General features: G+C 35.1%; 1 protein-coding gene across 2 annotated transcripts; it reads left to right on the top strand.

Annotated features, from left to right (window-relative positions):
- The first annotated feature begins 367 nt into the window (after nt 1–367).
- On the top strand, nt 368–21,551 carry LOC120625705 (rho GTPase-activating protein 39). Of its 2 annotated transcripts, none has more exons than XM_039892849.1 (22): nt 368–491; nt 677–767; nt 1,867–1,959; nt 2,235–2,363; nt 3,170–3,309; nt 4,758–4,896; nt 5,608–5,719; nt 6,039–6,148; nt 6,835–6,933; nt 7,360–7,484; nt 7,851–8,003; nt 8,761–8,909; nt 9,579–9,695; nt 10,476–10,631; nt 11,269–11,552; nt 12,295–12,489; nt 13,364–13,569; nt 13,705–13,897; nt 14,299–14,430; nt 15,025–15,265; nt 15,879–16,033; nt 16,729–21,551. In XM_039892849.1, exons 1-22 carry the CDS (start codon nt 478–480, stop codon nt 16,951–16,953), a joined length of 3,258 nt encoding a protein of 1,085 aa, XP_039748783.1. In that variant the 5' UTR covers nt 368–477; the 3' UTR covers nt 16,954–21,551. The 2 variants fall into 2 exon arrangements, with proteins under 2 accessions (XP_039748783.1, XP_039748784.1); XM_039892850.1 differs by having other exon boundaries at nt 4,773–4,896.
- Nucleotides 21,552–22,002: the final 451 nt, after the last annotated feature.

Here is a 22,002-nt window from a genome sequence, read left to right on the forward strand (position 1 = left end):
ATACTTATAAAAAGAGTTCCTTGATTTCATTATTAGTTTAGTATCGTTATTTTTTTCATCTCAAAGACATAAAATGTATAATCTGATATTTTTAGGCATTTAATTAAGATAGTAATTTGATTGTGGATAGCAGTAAACGTCTATTATTTATCACCGATAAGCAACTCAATTCAAATGCAATAAAGACAAATGAATAATCTATACTTATAATAATGATTACAACGACGTCTTTTTTCACTAGCTCTTTGGCTATAAGTTTAATGTAATAATAATTATAGTCTGTTCTTTCACTTTACCAACCTTCAAATACTTTATGCCAAATAGTAATATTTTACTACGGTTTTTTTAATCTGTGACCTATGAGGCTGAAGTAAACACTCAACATGGATGATTTCTTATAAAACTCGTTCGATTTTTATTTAAAAATGGATTATAAACTCATGTGAAGTAGAGAAAATATATCTATATTTTCTCAAAATGTCGTCCGAAAGGTAATTCTCATTCGTTCAGGGGGAGTTATTTAAATGCCGATGTCAAATCGTTTCCTAAAATTGTTCGAAAGTTGCAAAATCAATAAAGTACGCGGAAATCACTAATGTCACGCCCTGAATTCGTTTGGTATAGTGCGGTAGTAAAGCTGTGATTTACTATAAAAAGTGGCGATGTTTTATTCCAGGGTGGAATGGGTGGAGATAATAGAACCTAAGACAAAGGAACATATGTATGCTAACCTAACAACTGGCGAATGTGTTTGGGATCCTCCTGAGGTAACATTTTACTTTTCATTACTTTACTGTTTTATGGATTTGCAACTATTACCCAGTTAAACGTTATAGTTTAATACCTGTATTAGTACTCTTCAGGTTTGCCCAAAGGTACTCATGTTTTTAAACCGACCTAATAAATTTTCGTTCTCATAATGAGAATTGTCCATTGAAAAAAACGAAAAATACGCATTAAAAATCTCAATTTATCAAGTCACCCACGACAATTTTGTTAATTCTCGTTCCATAATTCAGCTAGCTTCAGTAATTAATTAATAAAAATGAATAATATTGGTGACAATTATTTTGTTGTACACAATTAATCTAAACTAAATTGATAGGGCTTAAAGTAGGTAGGTATCCCTTTCACAATTCTACAGGGAGTTAAAATAGCACAAGAGAATTGGCACTTATGACTTTTATTTAAAAAATTGCTTGTATCAAGCTACAGTGCAAAGATTTGAATATGCATTTCAAGCTAAGTGTATTAAAGCTTTTTAAAACATTAAACAAACAAATTGATTGTAATAGTTGTATTCAGTTGCTAACCTCAAATAATTTTTGGTCTTCAAAGTATTTGTTTTCCTATTTTACTATGCTCTTTGGGGAAACTGGTAGCACCATTTTTAGACCTTTGAATTTAGTTTCTAATTTAGAGAATTGTGTATAAAAGAATAAGCACCATAGTATGTAAAATTGTTATATCTTATGCCTACCTAACACTGAGTGGTGATTGTCCAGTGGTTAGGACTTCAGCTTCACTTTCAGGGGGCAGAGTTTGAATCCCAGCATGTACCTGTAACTTTTCTAAGATATTTACATTTTAAGCAAATAAAATATCACTGACTTCAACGGTGATGCAAAACATTGTGATGGAGCCTGCACACCTGAGAGTTATCCATAATATTTTCAAAGGTGTGTAGAGTCCACTGGACCACTGGTGTGGTGGATTAAACCTTCTCATTGTGGGAGGAGACTCGAGCACTGTAGTTGGTTGGGATTCTTTTAATATGATGATGCCAAATGAACTAAATAATAAGAATAATTGACAGCTTCATTTTTGAATTAAAGGGAAATCCTTTGAATGCATTGTTTGTTGCAGGGTGTAAAAGTAAAGCGCACAGATTCATCCCAATGGTGGGAGTTGTTTGATATCAACACACATAGGTTTTATTACTACAATGCATCTACTCAGGTATTTTAAATGTAATATATGTAATGGTTCTAGTTTAGTTTTGCTTAGTAATCCAAGGTGCTGAAGCGTCAACCTTGCACTGGTATTGTCTGGTACATCTCATGGTCTTGCTGAACACAAGTTGCTACCTACAAAATCAGTTGCCACAGTCCTAAACGAAACTTAATTGAACAATATTGCTTAGAAGGAAAAGAAAGAACTTTAATTAGCACCACTGTCACTGGAGTCTTGATGTGCTTTTTTTTTTTTTTTAATTTTCCTTCATTCATTTTCAGACAACTGTGTGGCACAGGCCTACAGATTGTGATATCATCCCATTGGCCAAATTACAGACTTTAAAACAAAACACAGATCCACAAAAGAGGCGAGAAACATCCACACAAACTAATCAAGCAGCACCGCAGGTAATTCAAATCAAATATTAAAACTGAATTAGATCAGACTGTAATGGACAAAACTGCAATGCAGTGGAACTTATGTGGATTACAATAATCCACTGCAATTTATATGGTAGTTTAGTTTTACTACATCTTGGTGAAATTTACCTCAAATATAAATAATCTGTGGTTGTGTTGTTTCCAGTGTGACCTTATTTCATTTTTTAACATAATCACCTTTTAAGTTCTATTTATTTCTATTTTAGGAAAAGGTTATTTTTTTTGTAATAGTTGCTAATTTATTGTAAAATGTCTTCTCACTAAGAACACAGTATAAAAAAGACATGATGCCTTAGATGCTGTGGTAAATGCCAACAGGGTCTAAGGAGCGATGTGAGATTGTAGCAGGGTGAGGTACTAGCACCCATAGTATGGGTTCTTTTCTTTGCTTAGCACCACCCAGCACTGCAGCCAAATTGCTCAATCTAGACTCTAGACAACTGTATCCCTGCTCTTTTCATTTAATATCTTTTATGTTCTAGGAATTTTGCATTGGTGATTGCTTTCTTAATCTGTAGTAATATATTAAAATATTGTTTGGTGTACAAGACCAACATTTGATCACACCCCTGATGTGACATTAGTTCATAGTTTGGTACATAACTCTTGTATACTATTAAGATATATAATACCCTTCTCAAATTACATCAGACATCTGCATTGTTACATAACATTCTATCAAAAAGTGATATTTTATGTATTAATGCTATGATCAATAGTTTGGTTAAAGTGGTTTAGGTTTATTTTTAAATAATAATATTTTTTTATCGTAGGTGCCACTACTCGAACCGATTAGTAGTAACGGTAATACCACCACAGCAAGTGTCAGTAAACTTTCACCAAACAACACTAAGAATGTTACCATCACACAAACTAGTCCTGTGCGTTCAAGGAGGGGTCATTATCATCACAGGTGAGTAACACATCATTACCTTTATAGTCAGTTTGTTCATTAATCAAAGGATAATCACTTCATTTCTATTTAGAATTTTTTAAACTCATTAGGAAATAATATTATCCCAGGATTAGGGATTAACCCAATTCTTAAGTAAAAACATGCCTGAAAATATATAACTTTATATCTAATTAAAGTACACAACAGCACTGTTTATTTACTACTCTGTATCATCATATTGGGTAACTTCTTTTGATATTCGGTATTCATCCGAACGTTACATACAAATTCACGAGAAATAAGCGTAAAAATAAGTACCTAAGAAGTAAGATGTTAGTTTATTTCATCACAAATTAATATTTGAAAATCTAAAATCAATCGGTAAATTGCTAGGAATGAAACCAAATTTCTTTTGGTATCCTCATTAATTGCATAACTACTTCAAAAAATAGCCTCAATTCCTATTCACTATACACTGCAAGCGGGAGGAGTAACATAAATGAAGAAATTTATGTTGGTAATATTTTTAGTCATTTATATATATATATAGTTAATTACTAAAAAATATTACCTATATTGAGCTAGAACAGTTCTGAACAATATCAATTTGACGTTAAAAATACCACGATTTATTCTCAAATGCGGCGTTGATACCTCACGTACCGCCTTTACACATTTTCTAAGTACTATAGGCAAACAGGAAAACGCACGAAATTTTTGCCGAATATTGGGCGCCTCGGATTGATATTCGGTATTTGTGGCATGATTATTATTTTGCATTACAATAAACCTAGGTGGGTAAGGCTTCGGCATCCCTTTCGGCGGGACTTTTCGGGAGTGGTGTGCTTTATTAATTTAAGCAATTTATTAATCTTTTGCTATAAAGGTAAAGGGAAACATCGTAAGAAAACCAGCATGCCTGATAGTTTTCCATTACGTTCTTAAGGGCTTGTGAAGTCTACCTATCCGCACTTGACCAGCTTGGTGGCCCAGAGCCTAAACAATTCTCAATCTGAGAGCATACTCGTGGCCTGTAATGCTGAAAAGGGGTAAATGGCTGTAAATGGGTTGACGACGATGAAATCTTCTATATTTATATACAATCCAGGTTATATACATTTCGATAGACGTCAGTTCGGTCAGTTTTTTTTTATATAAATAAATAAATATACTACGACAATACAGTACACACATCGCCATCTAGCCCCAAAGAAAGCATAGCTTGTGTTATGGGTATTAAGATGACTGATGAATATTTTTATGAATAATGTACATAAATACTTATAATATACAGATAAACACCCAGACACTGAAAAACATTCATGTTCATCACACAAACATTTTCCAGTTGTGGGAATCGAACCCACGGCCTTGGACTCAGAAAGCAGGGTCGCTGCCCACTGCGCCAGTCGCCCGTCAAAGTTTAAGTCTATTGTTTGAAAAGACCTCCAATGAACAGTATTTAGTGGTGGTGATTGTAGGAATAGCGGCGAGGGAAGGCGTGGGCGGCTGAGCGAGGACGGTACGATGGCGTTATGCCGTCACACTGACTCAGGCCGCTCATCTGATAGCAGCATTAGCAGCGCACAACAGCGACGTAAGCAGGTAAATTATACCAAGCAGGAAACGCCAAGCAAGATTGTTTTTCATAATGTTTCCATGCAAAATTTTCCCATTTCCACCCATTCCATCCAAATTCTTTTTCTTTAACCAAGCATTAATACCACCAACAATATTCTGAATATTATTTGGTAGATGCTTGGCTCGATAGCTAGAAATATATGAGGCCATGACCTCGTGCTATTCTATCTTAAGGATGGCAATTTTAGATTTTAATAACAACCCTAACTTACATAGTATGATGTAAAGAAAAAATCGTTATTAGCACTACCGACAACGCTTTGTCTGGTGCAAGTCTTCGGTCGTGGCTAGTTACTCTATTGACAAATACGTGCCGCTAAACGATTTATCGTTTCGGGTCTATGTCGCGTAGAAACCGATTAGGATTTAATATAACTGCTATACTCCCAAAAGGTTAGCCCGTCGCTATCCTAGACTGCATCATAACTTACCATCTAGTAAGATTGCAGTTGACGGTTAATACGTAGTAAAAAAAGAAACTAACAGTCATATATGGACTTTATTCCAGAGAGGTGAACTGGATTATAAATTATAAAGGTTTTATATATTATATAAAACTTTTCTTTAATTTAAGTGGATCTTTCGATTAGCTGCTTAGACAGACATCTGATCCTACTAATAGAACCATGTTAGCGAATTCCGTGATAAGCTAAAATTGATGACATAAATTATTAGGAGCTGAACGCATCGACTTGCGGTGCGGCCGCGTGCACACCTCAGCTGCGGAAACGCAGTTCCGCACAGCCCGCGCCCGTTATTGAAACTGAAAAGTGGTCTCCACATTCCGGTACTAAACGACACTGATGAACGGACATTTGCAACACCCCACCCGACACGTCACGTTTTGTGTGTAAATTGAAATCTGGTTGGGTGTTTATGGTGTGTTTCTCGTCTCATAAAATACTACGAGTTGTTTTTACTAACGGTTTAACGTGTGTCTTATGGGGTATTGTAAATGTGTTCTCCCGCATTAGTAAAGTAAATTGCCTTGATACAAGTTACTTCTAGAGATTAGTTTTTTATCTTATTTTTTTAAGAAAGCTTTTGCTTGTAACTTCAAATAAAACTATGAATGTCTGTTTGAGTTCATTATTGTTTCATTGCAGGTCTAAATCGCAGTGGTAGTTTCATATCACCTAGAAAGGACGCCTCGGATGATTCGATGCACGAAAAGTATTTCAAGTCCGTCGAAAGTACGCCTTTAACGAGACGTAAGGTATAATATTTATATGAATGATTGTTTCAATGAGGAAAGTACACTAGAAACAAAACTGATCTGAGTCTGTCTCAGAATACATGAGGTAGGGATCCGCTTATTTATTTATCAAAACGGTGCACCAAATCTAAGGGAAGTTAGAAAAGAAGTTGCTCATCTTAACCAACTATTTCTTTTCACAATAGGTATTTTAATCTTGTATAGGTACTATAAAAGTATACTAGCGAAAGTCAGAAGATTAGAATAACCACGTGGCAACTGGGATAAAAAGTGTATAAAATAATAATTATATACCATTGTGTATAAATTTCAAGTCAATCCATCAACGACATCGACTTTTGCGGATACACATACGAGAGATTAACATTTAGTTTACCTTACGAAGGACCATACCCTATTTCTATTCTCTACTGTCTGTTTGTCTGTGCGTCCGTCTTTCTCTGCGGCTAAAAGATAATCGGTACATGATATTTATTTCTACAGATTTGCTTTGTGCTATTATAACTAAATAAAAAAAAAGTTGAAGAAAATTAGTCCTCTACAGTTTTAATTGATTTGAATAAAATGACAGACACCAGACTAGTTGAATCTATGAAGGTTCCTTGATTTCGTTTCGTAGTACGAAAATCTTATCAAAATGAAAATGTTAGGTGCGAAATTAAACATTGAATATTTGTTTTTCACAGTTAAAACAACAGTCGGCCGGAGGTTCTTCTTGCGATTCGGCATCGCCACAAAGCCCGAGCAGTCCATTACAAAAGCCGCTACCAACTCCTTTTTTACAGGTACGCTCTAATAAAATCAGTCAAATCATGTTCAATCATCAAGTTACAAAAGTTCCAATCGAATCATGCAGTTTTTTGTGGTCTGTTATCTGTTAAAAAAGTAGGTCGCTCCCTATAAATGGGAGGCCCCAGCTTGGATCACCGGAAGAGGCAATTTGGGAATATATAATTTCGCCTCTGGTTTCTTCTACGTCATCGGCATAAAACTGATGTCGTAGTTTCCTGACGGATCTTTCTAGAATTCACCTGCCAATCCGATAGCTTCTTATCTATTTACTGCCCGCTTCCTGGTTCTATTAGTCCTGGTTATCGCTTAGTCTTTATCATACAAATTTTCTTCGTTGGTACTTCCATGATAATACTACATACAAATCGTATCGATCGCATGAGAACTAGGTCTAATATTACATATGCATTTGTGTGTAGGCGAATGCAGTAAGACCTTCCCTGGTGTCATCGATATCTTTGGCGGCGGAAGGAGCACGTGCGTTGCATTCACTGGAGCGACCGCATCACCTTTCACGGAACGCACGAGAGAGATTCTCAGACAGGTCAGCATCTAAACAAGAAGACATTCCTCATTAAGTGCTTCTCCTTTTTTTATTAGCAGTGTACAAGTTCAGTTATTGTTTAAGCGTTGTAAAGCATTGTAACGCACAGAACAGGTCTCTGTTTAAAGGACCAGAATTTTTGTATTTAAATAATATTTATATTTATTTAACGGCCTGGATTTAAGTCCTTTACGGGACTAAAACTATACGAAACATGATGTCACGTAGAATAACCCACCCGTCGCCTGGGCTGGAGTAGGTCATTTTGTGTTGAGAAGATTCATAAAAGTACTATTCTCGGTCGGCTTCCATCCGTGCTTTTTGGTGTTACTTTCAACTGAGATGCTTGAAAAGTCTTGTTTATAGGCATCTAGATAAGGAGCGGCTAGCGGAGTTGGAACGAATGGAGCGGTATCCGGAAAAGCAGGCAGTCTACAGCGTAGATAAGCCTTTCCGACAAACGAGTCTGGATCTGCGACATAATGCTTCCAGTTGGCATCCACCTAGGGAATTCACTAGGTAATTACTTACAAGTAGAATAGCGACGCGACTAACAAACGAGACACGCCTCGACTTCTATGCATGGATTAGACACTAAACTGAATATTTTATTGGTTACTAGATTCGTACGGCAGGGGATTCAATAGGACTCATCAGCACACTTGGCAGTACACTCTTCAGGACACTGGATAGGGCAATACTTCAGGACACTGATAAGACTGTCAACAACAAACTCTGTAGGATACTATACAGGTCAATCAAAGGGCCACTAGATAGAATATAACTTTATGGGAACAACATTCAACTTGAAGCTAGACATGTATATAACACTTGACAGGAAATTCGTTATGACACTATTCACAACGTTAGACGGTACCATCAGTCATCACTCTTCAGGACACTAGATGAGACGATCGACAGCAGGACGATAAACGGGCCCTAGATAGACATAAGGTTGTAGGAAGCAAACTCGACAGAAAGCTAGACAAGTCACTTGATGTAACACTTGATAGGAAACTCGCTATGACAATCGACACAACGTTAGACGGCACTATCAGTCATCGCTCTTCAGGACACTAGATAAGACGATCGACACAGGACGATAAACGGGCCCTAGATAGACATAAGATTATAGGAATAAAAATTCGACAGAAAGCTAGACAAGTCACTTAATATAACCCTTGACAGGAGACTCGACAGACGAACGTTTGGCGGTACCTTCAGTTAGACATGTAGGAAAAATATTTTCTCTGAATTTTGTGTTATTTCTTCAAAGACGTCAACAGGCTGAGCCGGAACGGTACACTTCAAGCAAGACGTCGGTGTCGTCTGGCAGCAGCAGTAAACACCGTACGCCTCCGCACGACCCTCAGCACAACTTCATGAGGCTCTCTTCCGCAAACGATCAAGACAACGTTGCCGCTGGTTTGTTTTGTTTTAATTCGTTCTTCTATCTATATCAAGGCACAGTACCGGCGATCTTTTTAGCTCGACTTAAGTAAGTCTCGAGCTGTTATGCAGTTATAGTTTTTAGCTTAAAAGGCTGCTTGAGGCGAAATTTGTTCATGGTATTGTACATGCACTAAGGTCTTCCGGAGAACCAACTCCTGCATGACCAAGCAAGATTGTGCGATTCTGTAATTGTTTATATTGATTTAAATAATCTAGTTATATTGAATCATTGAGCGAAAATATTAGTTGGCAGTAATTGAATGCCAGTTTCCGAATAAACTACGATGTACCTTGACATCATAGCTTCTTCGGAAACTGGAAAATATTAAATTTTTATACTTTATCTCTTTTGCATCTCGCAAAGTGCGCCGAACTTCGAACGCCGAAGAACAAAGTCAGTCACACTTTTTTTTCCTTATATTTTTGCACATTCATATCGGTATAGCTTCTTCGGTCAATTACTCCCAACTAAAATTTTTGCACAATGGTGTGTATTTCTACCCAAGAGTAGAAATACTAATATTTTAATAATCGGATATATCATGAGTTTACATAAAGTAACGATGAAACTGTGTTCTTTTGTTTACCCTTATTACTTTTGGCCTTAAACATTGTCTTATCTCAGTTATGTTTTTTAACTAGTGAACTACAAGTTAAAATGCGTTAACTTGGAACCAGCTCTAACCGAGCCCAATGTACAGAAGCACAATCAACGCCTTGAAAGGACTACAGCTCCACGAGATCGTACGAAATCGAGAAGTAAGTGATTTATTTAAAATGCAAATGTTTAATTTTTTAACAGGATTATGTAGTTAGGAATCAAACTTTGTGAACAGATATATTGTCTATACTGATATAAAATTTTTATATTTTACCTATTTCGCATCTCGCAAAGAGCGCCGGCCTAAATGTTATCAGTATGAAAGAACAAAGGCAGATTTCAAAGTCTGTTAAAGAAGACAGTCCATCCAGATTTATATGGAGTCTGGGAGGGGTCCTTGTACAGCGCATATATTAAATTAGAATACAAATATGAACATTTCTTTACTGTTCAAATAAATGACTTTTTCCTTATATGTTTGCACATTCATTACCTACATTGTTTGTAATAAGAAGGCGGCTTACGCGTTGTTTTTGACTTTCTTTCTTTTCGTCGTTTTTGTCAACTGTAATTGGTCATATTAAAAAAATGATAGTGTTGCGTTTTTATATAACTTGTGCGACTTAATTATAATAATATACTAAATAGTTTTATTTCTAATGTAATCTCACTATTTTTCTGCTATTTTTGATATACTATACAAACGGTCTTTCCAATATGGACCGTTTTCTTTTTGTTGAATCCGCTACATTACAAGCGAATCATACACGTGGGCAAATAGTATTTTCACACCATTCGCTCTACAATGCCTTATTACATCCTGTAGGCTTATTGGGTTAGTAATGTTGTACTGGAGTCCCTTGAGAATTATCCCGGTGTCAGTAACATAAAACATTGCTTTAACGCCTTGTTGAACAATCTAGTATTTTAATCGCTAGGGCACAAAAGGCCTGTGGAAGACGAACAGCTGCAGGACGGCGAAGAGGAAGAGGAGGATGGGGGTGGTTCGCCGCTGTACTGCAACTGGGATCTGCGTGGAATGCAGCATTTACTACCGCTGCAAGACTATATTATACAGCAGGCTAAGTTGTCCAGTGAGTATACTATTGACATAAACACTTTTTTTTCCCTATTGTTATAACAAATTATGCACCACAATCTTATATTTTGGTAGTAGTAAAGCTTTTTGCGACAGAGCTCGTCCAGTTTAATATAACTGCATAAAAAAAAACACACTGGAAGAGGCAGCAGGAACAAATAACGACAAAGACTTTAGTCGATGCGCACGATCTATGTTGGTTGGAAATCATAAGTTTCTGTGGCAGATGTTGTTGTTAGGAATTATGTTAACTACCATGCCTCAACATCTCCAAGAACAAATTTCAGTCCGACCTCAAAATTAGTTACTCCTACCCTCATATGTGACTTTGCGATTTGATGTTATTGTGATTCTCACCTGCTGGTGAGTGACAGCTGATGCAGTCACACAGACAGGGGTATATAAGTTATATTAAACCCAAAACCCTAATCGGTTTCAACGGGACATCGTACCGTAAATTTGTAGATTATAAATTATCAAATTGACTCTGGACCACCCACTAATAAGACCACAACGCTCAACACTGAAAGGGAGGTCGTAAAAAGACAAATGGATACTATAAGATACTATATAGGAAGCTAGGAGAACTGTTTAATTACCATTAGTAATGTATAATTTTATACTTCTTTTAGGTCGGGGGCGATACGGTGCCGGATCTGAATCAGACGGTGAATCAGCCACGTCCCGGTCGCGTTCCGGTTCTGAGTCCCGTTCGTTGTCAGGTCACGAACCGGACAATGAATCGTCGGACGGTGGTGCCCGGACACCAGACGACGACGACGGCTCCGGCGTGTATTTACCGCATACGTACGCGCAGAGGCCGTCCGACGTGGAATATATGAACCATGGAGTTTCGTATTATAATACGTTTGTCGGATTTGAGCGCGATCGCCAACCATCGCCTGGTATACATAGGGTTAGTTGCCTGCCACAGGATTATTAATTATTTTATTTTTTTAATTTTATTTATTGGGTTAACTTACACACACTTATACTAATACAACCGTTTTTTTTAATTTAAACTATTCTATTTGAGTGTAATTGTTTCCTTTATTAAAAAATATCCGTTTTGTTCCAACTTTTTCTTGCCTGATTTATCATCGGGCAAGATTAAGTTAGTCAATAATATCAGATAAGAATAAGCGACATCCCACAGGAATATGTAATAGGCGATCGGTCTGTAATTTCATAAAAATCTTATACATATTTGTATACAATGGCCGTAACATAAAACGATTGTCCAATTAATATTTTTGCGATATAATAATAAAACTTTAACGTTGTCACGTGATCGTTTCATTATTTTATTTCTAGTAAAGTATAAAAGGAACTACTCACTAGTATAGTAGTAGGCATATTGGCAAATTACTTAACGAAAAAAAAACCTGTCCCTTTTTTTCTTTTTTTTTGTAAAACTTAACTTCTATAGTTGAACCAAATATCATAAAACTCCGCTTGTTAGTCTAAATATAAGCTCTAGCTCCATCGCTTTATTAAAAGCAATCATTGTGCTCGATGGATGAAGCGTCTTATCACAAATGTGTGCATAGGCCTTCTCACGCGTTAAACAGAGATTAAGAGCTAATACCCTCCGCGCGGGTCCATGGGTCGGGCTAGAAACTAATGACCAGCATTGAATATTACCATTTTTGGTCCAGACGTCATCTCTAGGCGGAGGCACGGCAGCAACGGGTGAGGCAAGCGGCGCGAGGCCGGAGGGTGCCCTGTACAGTCCCGTACGCTCGCACCCGCCACATTTGCACCCGCATACCCCGCACCCGCCGCCCGAACAGGACATCGAGATATTCGCTAAAGACAACCTGAACTTCAATAAAGGCATTTTTAGGAGAAAGGTGAGGTTATGTTAGACATAATTCTGCACTGAAGCACGGTATATTTACGAAGCTCGTGATTACAATTGATTATGTACGTGCTATGACTAGCATACCTAGCGAGTTTAATAGAAAATGACCGCATTTAATTCAATGGATTATTTGTTTATAGATCACGGTTCATATTTCATTATGTCTAATGTAATGTTGTGTAGTCAACACCCAGGCATCCGCTTCTGGTGCGCATTTTATTGCTTTACCGAATATTGCTATATTATTGAAAAACTGATGTAAATCGTCTACTTTCGGTATGAATCGTACCAGCAATTTTCTATTTACTAATAACTGTTATTTCTAGACTGTGTTAAGTGTGGGCGATGATCACGCACCATCGTATTTCTGCTAATGATAATAAATGTAGACGTTTTCCGAAGTGTTCATAAATTGCCGTAATACATACGATAAAAGGAGAAAAGAAGTCTCTGTCGAAAAAACAATTTATTGCCACCCATTTTGGTTAAAAAGGGTGTTTTAATGAGTTTTTAAAACACTCATATACACATACTTATGTATATATTTTTCGACAATTGCTTCCCATCATATTGCTTTGGAATTTACAATTGACATTTTTATCATGAAAATCTCAGAATTTTTATCATCGTGTTCTCTACATTCTGAGTATTTGATTAACAAGGCAATTACACATAATATTTTATCCTTTTACTGTATGAATGATAACCATGATTCGATCAACTTTGGTGATGTTTGTGAAACACATCGTCTATTGTTAAAGCAGCTTTTTAAACAGCTTCTCGCGTTTAAAAATTTCTGACCTTATAAATACTTAGCTTAAATCACACCTGCTAGCTGTCTTGATATGTGTTGTTTTTAACAGGCATCGGTTAGAGATATGCTTTCGTGGACCTCGTCATCTATAAGTGCACCAATGGTTGGCGCAGACTGGGACAAGTCACACAAGAAGGCGACCATAGATCTGTTCCGTCTGGTACAGATCTACATGGGCGACCGCAAAGCGCGGCCGGGAATGACTCTCAATTCCGTCGCCCAAGATATTTTGCACGCTACTTTTACTAATGAGAAGTAAGTACAATTCGGTCTGATACTTACATCAGAAGAGAAGTGGGGATCCCACTTCTGATGTATGCATCGGATTAGGGCTGAGCCATATACGGTATAAACCGTATAGATCCTCAATGCCGTAATACATTTTCACAGATTACGAGATGAGCTGTATGTTCAGTTATGTAGACAAACAACGGAAAATCCTTTGAGAGATTCTCTTCTTCGAGGGTGGGAGTTACTAGCAGTGTGCCTTGCCTTTGTTCCTCCGTCGCCTGCATTCCAGCCGGCTTTGACGAATTACGTCAATCGTCACCGGGACCCTGCCTTTGCGGATTGCTTCCCCGAGGTATATAAAGAAATACAAATAAGTAAGTAATATGAAGATTGCAAAAATGTAGGGTACACCAGGTTTGACTTTCTCCGTTTACTCTACTTTTTTGGGCTTGGAATCGATTTGCCATGAAAAAACTGAATTTCCTCGAACAGATAACAATAATAATCCTGTTGAATGATAGCCGATTCGGATATTGTCTATCGAAATTTATTCCATACATTAAAGTTTACATACAAGGAAAGTTTTTTTTTCTTCTTGATACTTACTCAGGCGAACTGTGGCATAATAAAATTTTCCGATACTACAAATTTCACCTGTTTTGATTTCCTAAAATAACTCTTGACTTTTTTAACTTAGATAGGGCGTGCTGTACATACGCATATTGTCCAACTTGAATTACTTATTACTTTCAGGTTGGAAAATGGCCAATTCATGTTCAAGTATCGCATTATGCGAGCGTAGCATGTAAACGACTGGAAAGAATAGGATTCGGTGGGAAAAGGCCACCCCGTAAACCTAGTACTGAAGATATTGATCAAGCTCGAGTGAGTATTCTATTAAATACAATTTTATACTTATAAGTACCATTTGCTTGTTCACGGTATAGTGGCTTTGTAACGTTTGCGAACTATCTTTTTCCAAAATGGTTTTCCTTTAAGTTTGAAGGTCAAATTTCGTTGATTTTAACAAAGACTGCATAAACAGTTGATAATATTGCTCATTAGCACGATTAACTACTGGGTTAAGTTTAAAAGTATTATCAACGTCATTTGCCTTTTCAATTGATAGGAAATCCTGTTGGATCATGAAAATTTGCTAAGAAAAGCTGATGTTGATATGTACAGTAAGTATCCCTTATCCAGGTCTGCTATTCTTAGTAATTATTGATTTCCGAGACCACTCGGTTCTCGGAAGACCTAGGCGAAGCTGGGAATCAAATAAAATGGGGAGTGGAGTTAGCTTAAAAGGAGAGAAAAACTTGGCTGAAAGTGATTCAGTAATCTATATGAATTTACTTACTGCATCTATGAGATTTCGAAACAATACATACATTACATAGTGATGATTGGATCTTCATTTCGACAAATGCATTCCGCTAACCGATCTCCGATGATCAATTAAAGTTATTTGTTACACAGATCCAAATATTCCGTCAATCGATGTTCGGTAACACGCTGTCTGAAGTGATGGCACTACAGCGCGAACGTTTTCCGGCACGGCAACTGCCCTGGGTGCAGACCGCACTTTCCCAGCAAGTTTTGGCGCTAAACGGCCGCGAGACTGAGGGCATCTTCCGCGTTTCCGCTGACGTGGATGAGGTCAACGCGCTCAAGGCCAAGATCGACAATTGGGAACTACCCGACGCTTCTATGTTAACAGGTCTGTTGTGTCTATGTTAACTAATTTCTAATCATATTTTTTCAAACAACGTATATAACGGCCGCCTAATTGTTTACATCGTGTAAATTAGTTATTATATCCTGTATTTTTATGTCGTGTACAATGAAAGCGTATGTGTTCATTCATTCAATAATTCATAACGATTATCGAATCGATTATATTGATCCTTGAATGTTTATGGCTTTGATGACGAATAGAAAATACTGCTATAAAGGTGTAAGTATTTTGTCAATAGGTAGGCATTCATATATAAATAAAATAAAATACAATTTACTTACAGCGTAAACTTTGACATAATAATATTATATAATTATAATGTTATACCTATAATTTCAACTAAAATCAGAGAACGTCACTAACAACTATAATGTATGTCATTGAATCGAGTATTCTTTACTGTCTAGACAGATGGAACTACGTAGAGGTGCTTAATCAATAGGGTTCTACGAAATATTAATGCTTTCATAGCAAAGTTCACCGATCTTTGTTTTATTCAACCAAGTATTTAATAAGGTGGACTAGAAATTACGAAATTTATTAAGTATTGCCTTTTTTCTGCTATCTATCTATATTTAACTGTGTTTTCTTGTAGATGCTCATGCGCCAGCAAGCCTCCTCAAATTGTGGTACCGAGAGTTATACGAGCCGTTAATACCAGATGCCCTTTACGGCGCATGCGTCGCGGCCGGATGCGACTTTGCGGCGTGCACGCGGGCACTGCAGCGGTTACCGTCGCTTAACCGATTAGTAAGTGTTTCTTACGCTTTAGGAATTCTGCTTTAATAGTTTGCCCATAGTTTATTATAATTTTAAAATGTCGTCATTTGAATGAGTTCAATCTAAATAAAAGAAAAAGCTTACATGTTATGGAACATAAGATGCTAGACCGGCCAGGGAGATAACAAAATGTTTCTAATGTTCCTTTACGTACATAATATTAAATAAATAAATATACTACGACAATACACACATCGCCATCTAACCCCAAAGTAAGCGTTGCTTTTGTTATTAAGATGACTGATGAATATTTTTATAAATAATATACAGAAATACTTAAGATATACATACAAACACCCAGACACTGAAAAACATTCATCCTCACCACACAAACATATTCCAGTAGTGGAAATCGAACCCACGGCCTTGGGCTCTGAAAGCAGGGCCGCTGCAAACTGCGCCAAAAGGCCGTCAAATGATGCATCATTTTATCTTCAATAAATGTTCTCTAAATGTATTTTTATTTTTATTTATTCCACTGCAAGTTAGCCCTTGACTGCAATCTCACTTGGTAAGTGATGAAGCATTTAAGGTGGTAGCGGGGTAATCAGTTTGTACGTGGCATCGTAGCTGAACGCTAAATCGGTTGGCGACACGCTGCCATCATATTGCGTATATAAATTGCCAATGACGATTGATTATAAGAATTTTTGTTTTATTTTTAGGTACTTACGTATTTAATAAGTTTTCTACAACAATTCAGCGCACCCGAAGTGGTAAGTCAAACCAAAATGGATTCAGCAAACCTAGCGATGGTTTTCGCCCCGAATTGCCTACGTTGCACCTCGCAGGACCCTCGGGTCATCCTAGAAAATGCGCGAAAAGAAATGACCTTCATGAAAACCCTCATCACAAACCTCGATACATCTCATGTCCACGATCTGCTGTGACCATTGAATCTCAATTATTGTAACAACAATTTCTAGCGAATGTTTATTAGACTACTTTACGAATTCTCTTCATTATAGCAATAAAATGCAAGCCTTTAGTGCAAATAGATTTTGAGGCGAAAACCCTTTTTCTTAATATAATTATTATTAATTTGTATGTATATTGTAGGCAAAAGTTTTAAGCGCCGGTGATCTTGTTTGTTCAGGTGATACTAGGAGTACATACAATTTTTATTTTAGGGTCGATATTCGATTTTATTGAATAAGATTTTGACTATTCCTAATTAATATTCAATCTTATCCAAAATCTTAAGATGCCAGATTGGAATTAGAAGTTCCAACTCTTCTTTGTAGATGTTTATTTAATTCATCTGCCAACTGAAGATTTCGGATTAAATCTATTAACATCGGTCGTTAACCGGATCGACAGTGACTGAGTTACCTGAAATATGTTTAGTCGGGACCGCAGAATTGAAACTCGGCGACGTCATATTTGCCTTGTTTGTCCTAATTTGAGTAAGTAAGACGAACAGAGAAAACATTTAAAAACTTTTTGTGTTTCGATATTTGACCTATGCTTGCCTAGATAAACTACGGAGCATCGGTTTCCTCGAGTTTTGCCTACAAGATGGTATACTTGCGCGTGAACTATTCGAAAACTTAATTAACGCGTGACCTACTTCCAATGTCTGATAAACTGGCATTTTATGTAAATTACAACAAATAATTGAACTATATTTAACATTCTTGTATATTTTTTGTATTTTTGTACGCTATATAAATAATTTTATTTGGTTGTATCCAAAGATATTTAATGAGATGTGATTTTAAATATATTTAGACTTGAGCTTTACAAAAGTGTATGTGCAATGTGTTCCGTGCTAAGTTGTTATGGAGATACGATTGCGTGTTTGTTACTATTAGTTAATATAATTTATGTGTATTAAGTTAAGGTTATTCTTTTATTTTTTATCTTTTAAGCACACTATTTAGTTCGTAAGTGCGTTTAATGTACGCACTTAATCAAATTATGAGGAGACGAATGAATAAATATCAAAATTGTAGGTCTATCAAGAAACACATTACAAAACTAGTATGCTTGATGGATTATTGCATTATTGCATTAGTGTCTAGTTTTATCCCAGTGTCCTTTTTGGGTCAAAGTCTTTTGGCTTTTAAAATTAAAATCCGCAAGTATTTAAAGAAGCATTTCTATGTTAACTGTATTTTCTAAGCTACTGGCATCTAAAATAGACTGATGATTAATGCTGGCAGCTATGCAAATTGGCAACAATATTAGATTATTATACCGTTTTGGGGTAATTACGGACCTGTACTGTTAAAACGCATACCACAATTAATCTAAATAGATCAGTGTCGAATATTATTTTTTTAACGTACCTATGATTTGTAATTTCCATATTTTTTTGATTTTGTTTTGGTAAGATTTTATTTTTTCGGTTGAAACAACTAATGTACGAAAAAAAGTAAATACGAAGTTCCTTTTGTATTTCAATATGGGCATGATTAGTTTATTATGCAATCAAGAACATATACACACATTTCTAAATCGATTTGTCTAATAAGTTTATTAACATTGCTATACATCGATTGTATGCGATCTATACATCATTAAGAAGTCTCATTAGATTTATAACATATTATATTATTGTAGTGCGATGTAACTTTGTCACCTAGTAAGATAAATTGATTTTGTCATGCGTACGTAAGTGTTATCGTCATTCAATAATCTGTTTTTTTTTTTATAGTATGTGTTCTCATGTATATTTCCCAGCCTGGATTTATTTCAGGAGTGGTCTAAGCAAGGGAGAGTAACTAAAAAAAATATAAAAATATGTCATATTTTATGAAAAGTAAAATTTGAAACTCAATTAGCTGTCCTCATACTTTTTAGCAAAAGACTAAAAATTCTTAATGAAACTGGTCAAACTTCATTTTAATATTTTTCCGAATCCAGCACCATGTCTTAGTGTATGTCGTCAGCCATATTATATATTCTTGAGTCGAAAGATATATAATTTCGCGTCGATATTTTGAAAAGTTCGTTCTGTCACTCACTCGAGCTTAGGGTGAGGTTCCCCCTTGCACACCATAAGTTTGCCGTGAATGACCTATAAACCAATTGGTTTCAAAAGGGACTGCGTATAATAATAATTCTATACATATAAGTATTGCGCATTGCACTTAAGAGGCTTAAATAAAACATAACCAGTATCGATAAATATAATTGCTAATCATTGTCATCGTGTCATTTATATTTGAAACAAAATGAAATAGTAATAACTCTCATCGAGAGCCCATATCGTAAAAATACGGAAAATAATATTTTTAATTTACTTTGAAAGAACCAAAGTTATTGTTATCCATACGAAACCTATAAATAATAGTTTGTTTAGATCTAAATTATATTGTGCTATCAAAAATAATAGGTTAATGTTCAAGTATTACAGTATACACATAAAATAATTGCGGCTAAATTCATTAGTTTAAGCGGCTATTATGTAGAGCCTTTGCACATGGCGATATTAATAAGATCAGAATATTATGTATAACTTAGCCATCGTAGTCGTGTAAAGGCAGCTCAAAATATAATTTTTTAATGTGAGATTTTAGTTATACAATTAATTAATCATAATATTGTTACCAAGATCATAATTTTTTTTTGTATCTTAACTCGCCATTTCAGCAGGTATAATTCGAATGTTTTTATAGATTCCACGTAAGAGAATTAATTAAAAATTAAAATATCTAATAATAAATTAACTCCTACTGTAAAATACTTCTATAGTTAACCCACAAATAATGACGTAATATAAACTCAGACCAAATTTTTAAAACAAAAACAGTTGCTGTTGTTCTTGTTTAACTATTATCTCATAAATTGATATTTTTATGTCACAATAAAATATGATTCCATTACTTCTACTGTCACAAATATGCATTTATTTCAATGAATATATATTTTTTTATTTAAAAATGTAGATTAACTTAAAATTTGAATTGGCTAGGCTTTGTATCGGTGCCTCAAAAATACTATCTAGTATAAATCTTAAATATATTAGCAGAAAAATTACAGATAATATACTACGCTTAGCTTTATGTTTCTTCGAAAATGTGATATTTTATAAATGTCACCATGTCATGTATTTTTATTGTTTTCGAAACTGTACTCTTAAAGACCTGTTTAAAAGTAGAGAATTAGAAGAATTATTTAAAATGCCTCGATCGCATATTTAATATCAAGTTGCTAGACAATACTTTTACTATGAGTAGAAATTCAAAAGTTAAATACGGACAAAGTAGAATGTATAATGGTTATAATAATAATAATAGTTCTTACTAAAAATGTATAATCCAGTTTGAAATACTCATCGTATTAAGCAATCTTATAACAATAAATTCATTATAAAAATATATTGCCTAAATATCGATACTACAAAAAGCATATATTTATTAAAACAACTGAGTAATTTATGGTATTCACAGTTTAGGATTGATTTATTTTGATTGAGACGTTCTTTAATTACGATGTTTGTATATTTTATGCAAGATGTAACTGTATGTACGTTTCTCGTTTAAACTATTTTCCTTTAGTTAGTAGAGCTATCTCCTGGATTGGGTCGCCCACGTAAAAAGACTTAATAGCATAGCGAAAGAATTGTAGTTACACAACATATTTTATCAAGAAAAAGGTTTTTACAACGCACTTATGAACTGTTTTTACTTCTAAAATCAGTAATCTAAATCATAAGTTTCTTGAAAACTTATCGCTATGCTTTTAATGAGTTCTATATCCATATATTAAAGTATACTCTTATACAAGGCTTGTTGGAAATGGGTTACCAGTTGGCCACCATAAAATTGCTAAGTGCTCCTAAATGAGGTTGAAATAACTTAAACTATTAATAATTAAAGTAGTTCTCCACAGGGAAAAAAATATATGTTGGTCTTTCCGCTGTACACGATTCGTTTTCTCAAGACTAAAATTACAAAGTAATATGTAAAAATATTTGAATTACGTTTATCTTAGTAATTTCTATAAAATATTAAATTTCAAATTTTTCCTGATATTTTCTGTAAGTGTAAGTAAAAAATACTTTAATAAAATCAGAAATTCAAAAATTGTAAATGTAAAAAAATTGCTATTTCTCAACTTTGCATACTGAAAATCGATTCCTGTCATGCCACGATCCTAAAAAGTAATAACTACCCGATTTAGCTAAAGGATTATAATTTCAAATAACGTATTTTTCAGTTTTCATCAATACTAACCTAAAAAAGACAAGCCTCACTAATTCATTATAATGGACTTGAAATTGCATAAACACGTGTAACATGTGTACATTAATTATTATTTAAATATTACCTAGGACCGTAAACTTTCTTCTGTTGCGATTATAATCCGTGACCCCATTACCTTAAATGAATAGCTGATGTTATGGTTGTCATTGCGTATTTTTTAATAACTTAGTTCAGTTATGTCCACAGGTCTTAGGAAAAAATTGGGGAGCAGAAGATTTTCATTATTATAATACTGTAATAGCCCATCGGCTTATTATCCTTTTTTTAAAGCCTTATATACAACGTGTAAATGAAAACCGAAATAATACTTTAAAGGCTTTAGAAGTATTTTATTTACTGTCTTTGAAACTTATCTGTGAAACTGAAACGCTAATAGCTTTTGAATAAACTATTGCCATAGTTTTTACTGAAATAAATCAGATATAGCCCTAACATCATATGAAAAAAGTAAAATCAAGAGACTCCTGTCACTATTAGTGTCACGGTCTTTTATATACAACAGGTTTGTTAAAGTAAACACTTAGAATTTTTGAATTAGTTTGTATGATAGATATGCTTCTTTTGATTCAATATTTTTACAGGGTGAAATTATTGTACCACCAGTATTTCGTGATTCCGTTACACGTTGTATATTAGTTCGCATTTTAGGTATGTTATTTCATTAATTCTTGTTTAGTTTGATGCTCTAACTTTATCCATTCATAGACGCGGTTGTCTGTGAGACAT

The sequence above is a fragment of the Pararge aegeria genome, chromosome 8 (genome assembly GCF_905163445.1).
Source record: "Pararge aegeria chromosome 8, ilParAegt1.1, whole genome shotgun sequence".
Taxonomy (NCBI): Eukaryota; Metazoa; Arthropoda; class Insecta; order Lepidoptera; family Nymphalidae; genus Pararge; species Pararge aegeria.

Coding starts and splice junctions, on each gene's coding strand:
- LOC120625705 (XM_039892849.1), top strand. Junction 6,149..6,834: donor CGCCTTTAACGAGACGTAAG/GTATAATATTTA, acceptor TGTTTTTCACAG/TTAAAACAACAGTCGGCCGG. Junction 8,004..8,760: donor CCACCTAGGGAATTCACTAG/GTAATTACTTAC, acceptor ATTTCTTCAAAG/ACGTCAACAGGCTGAGCCGG.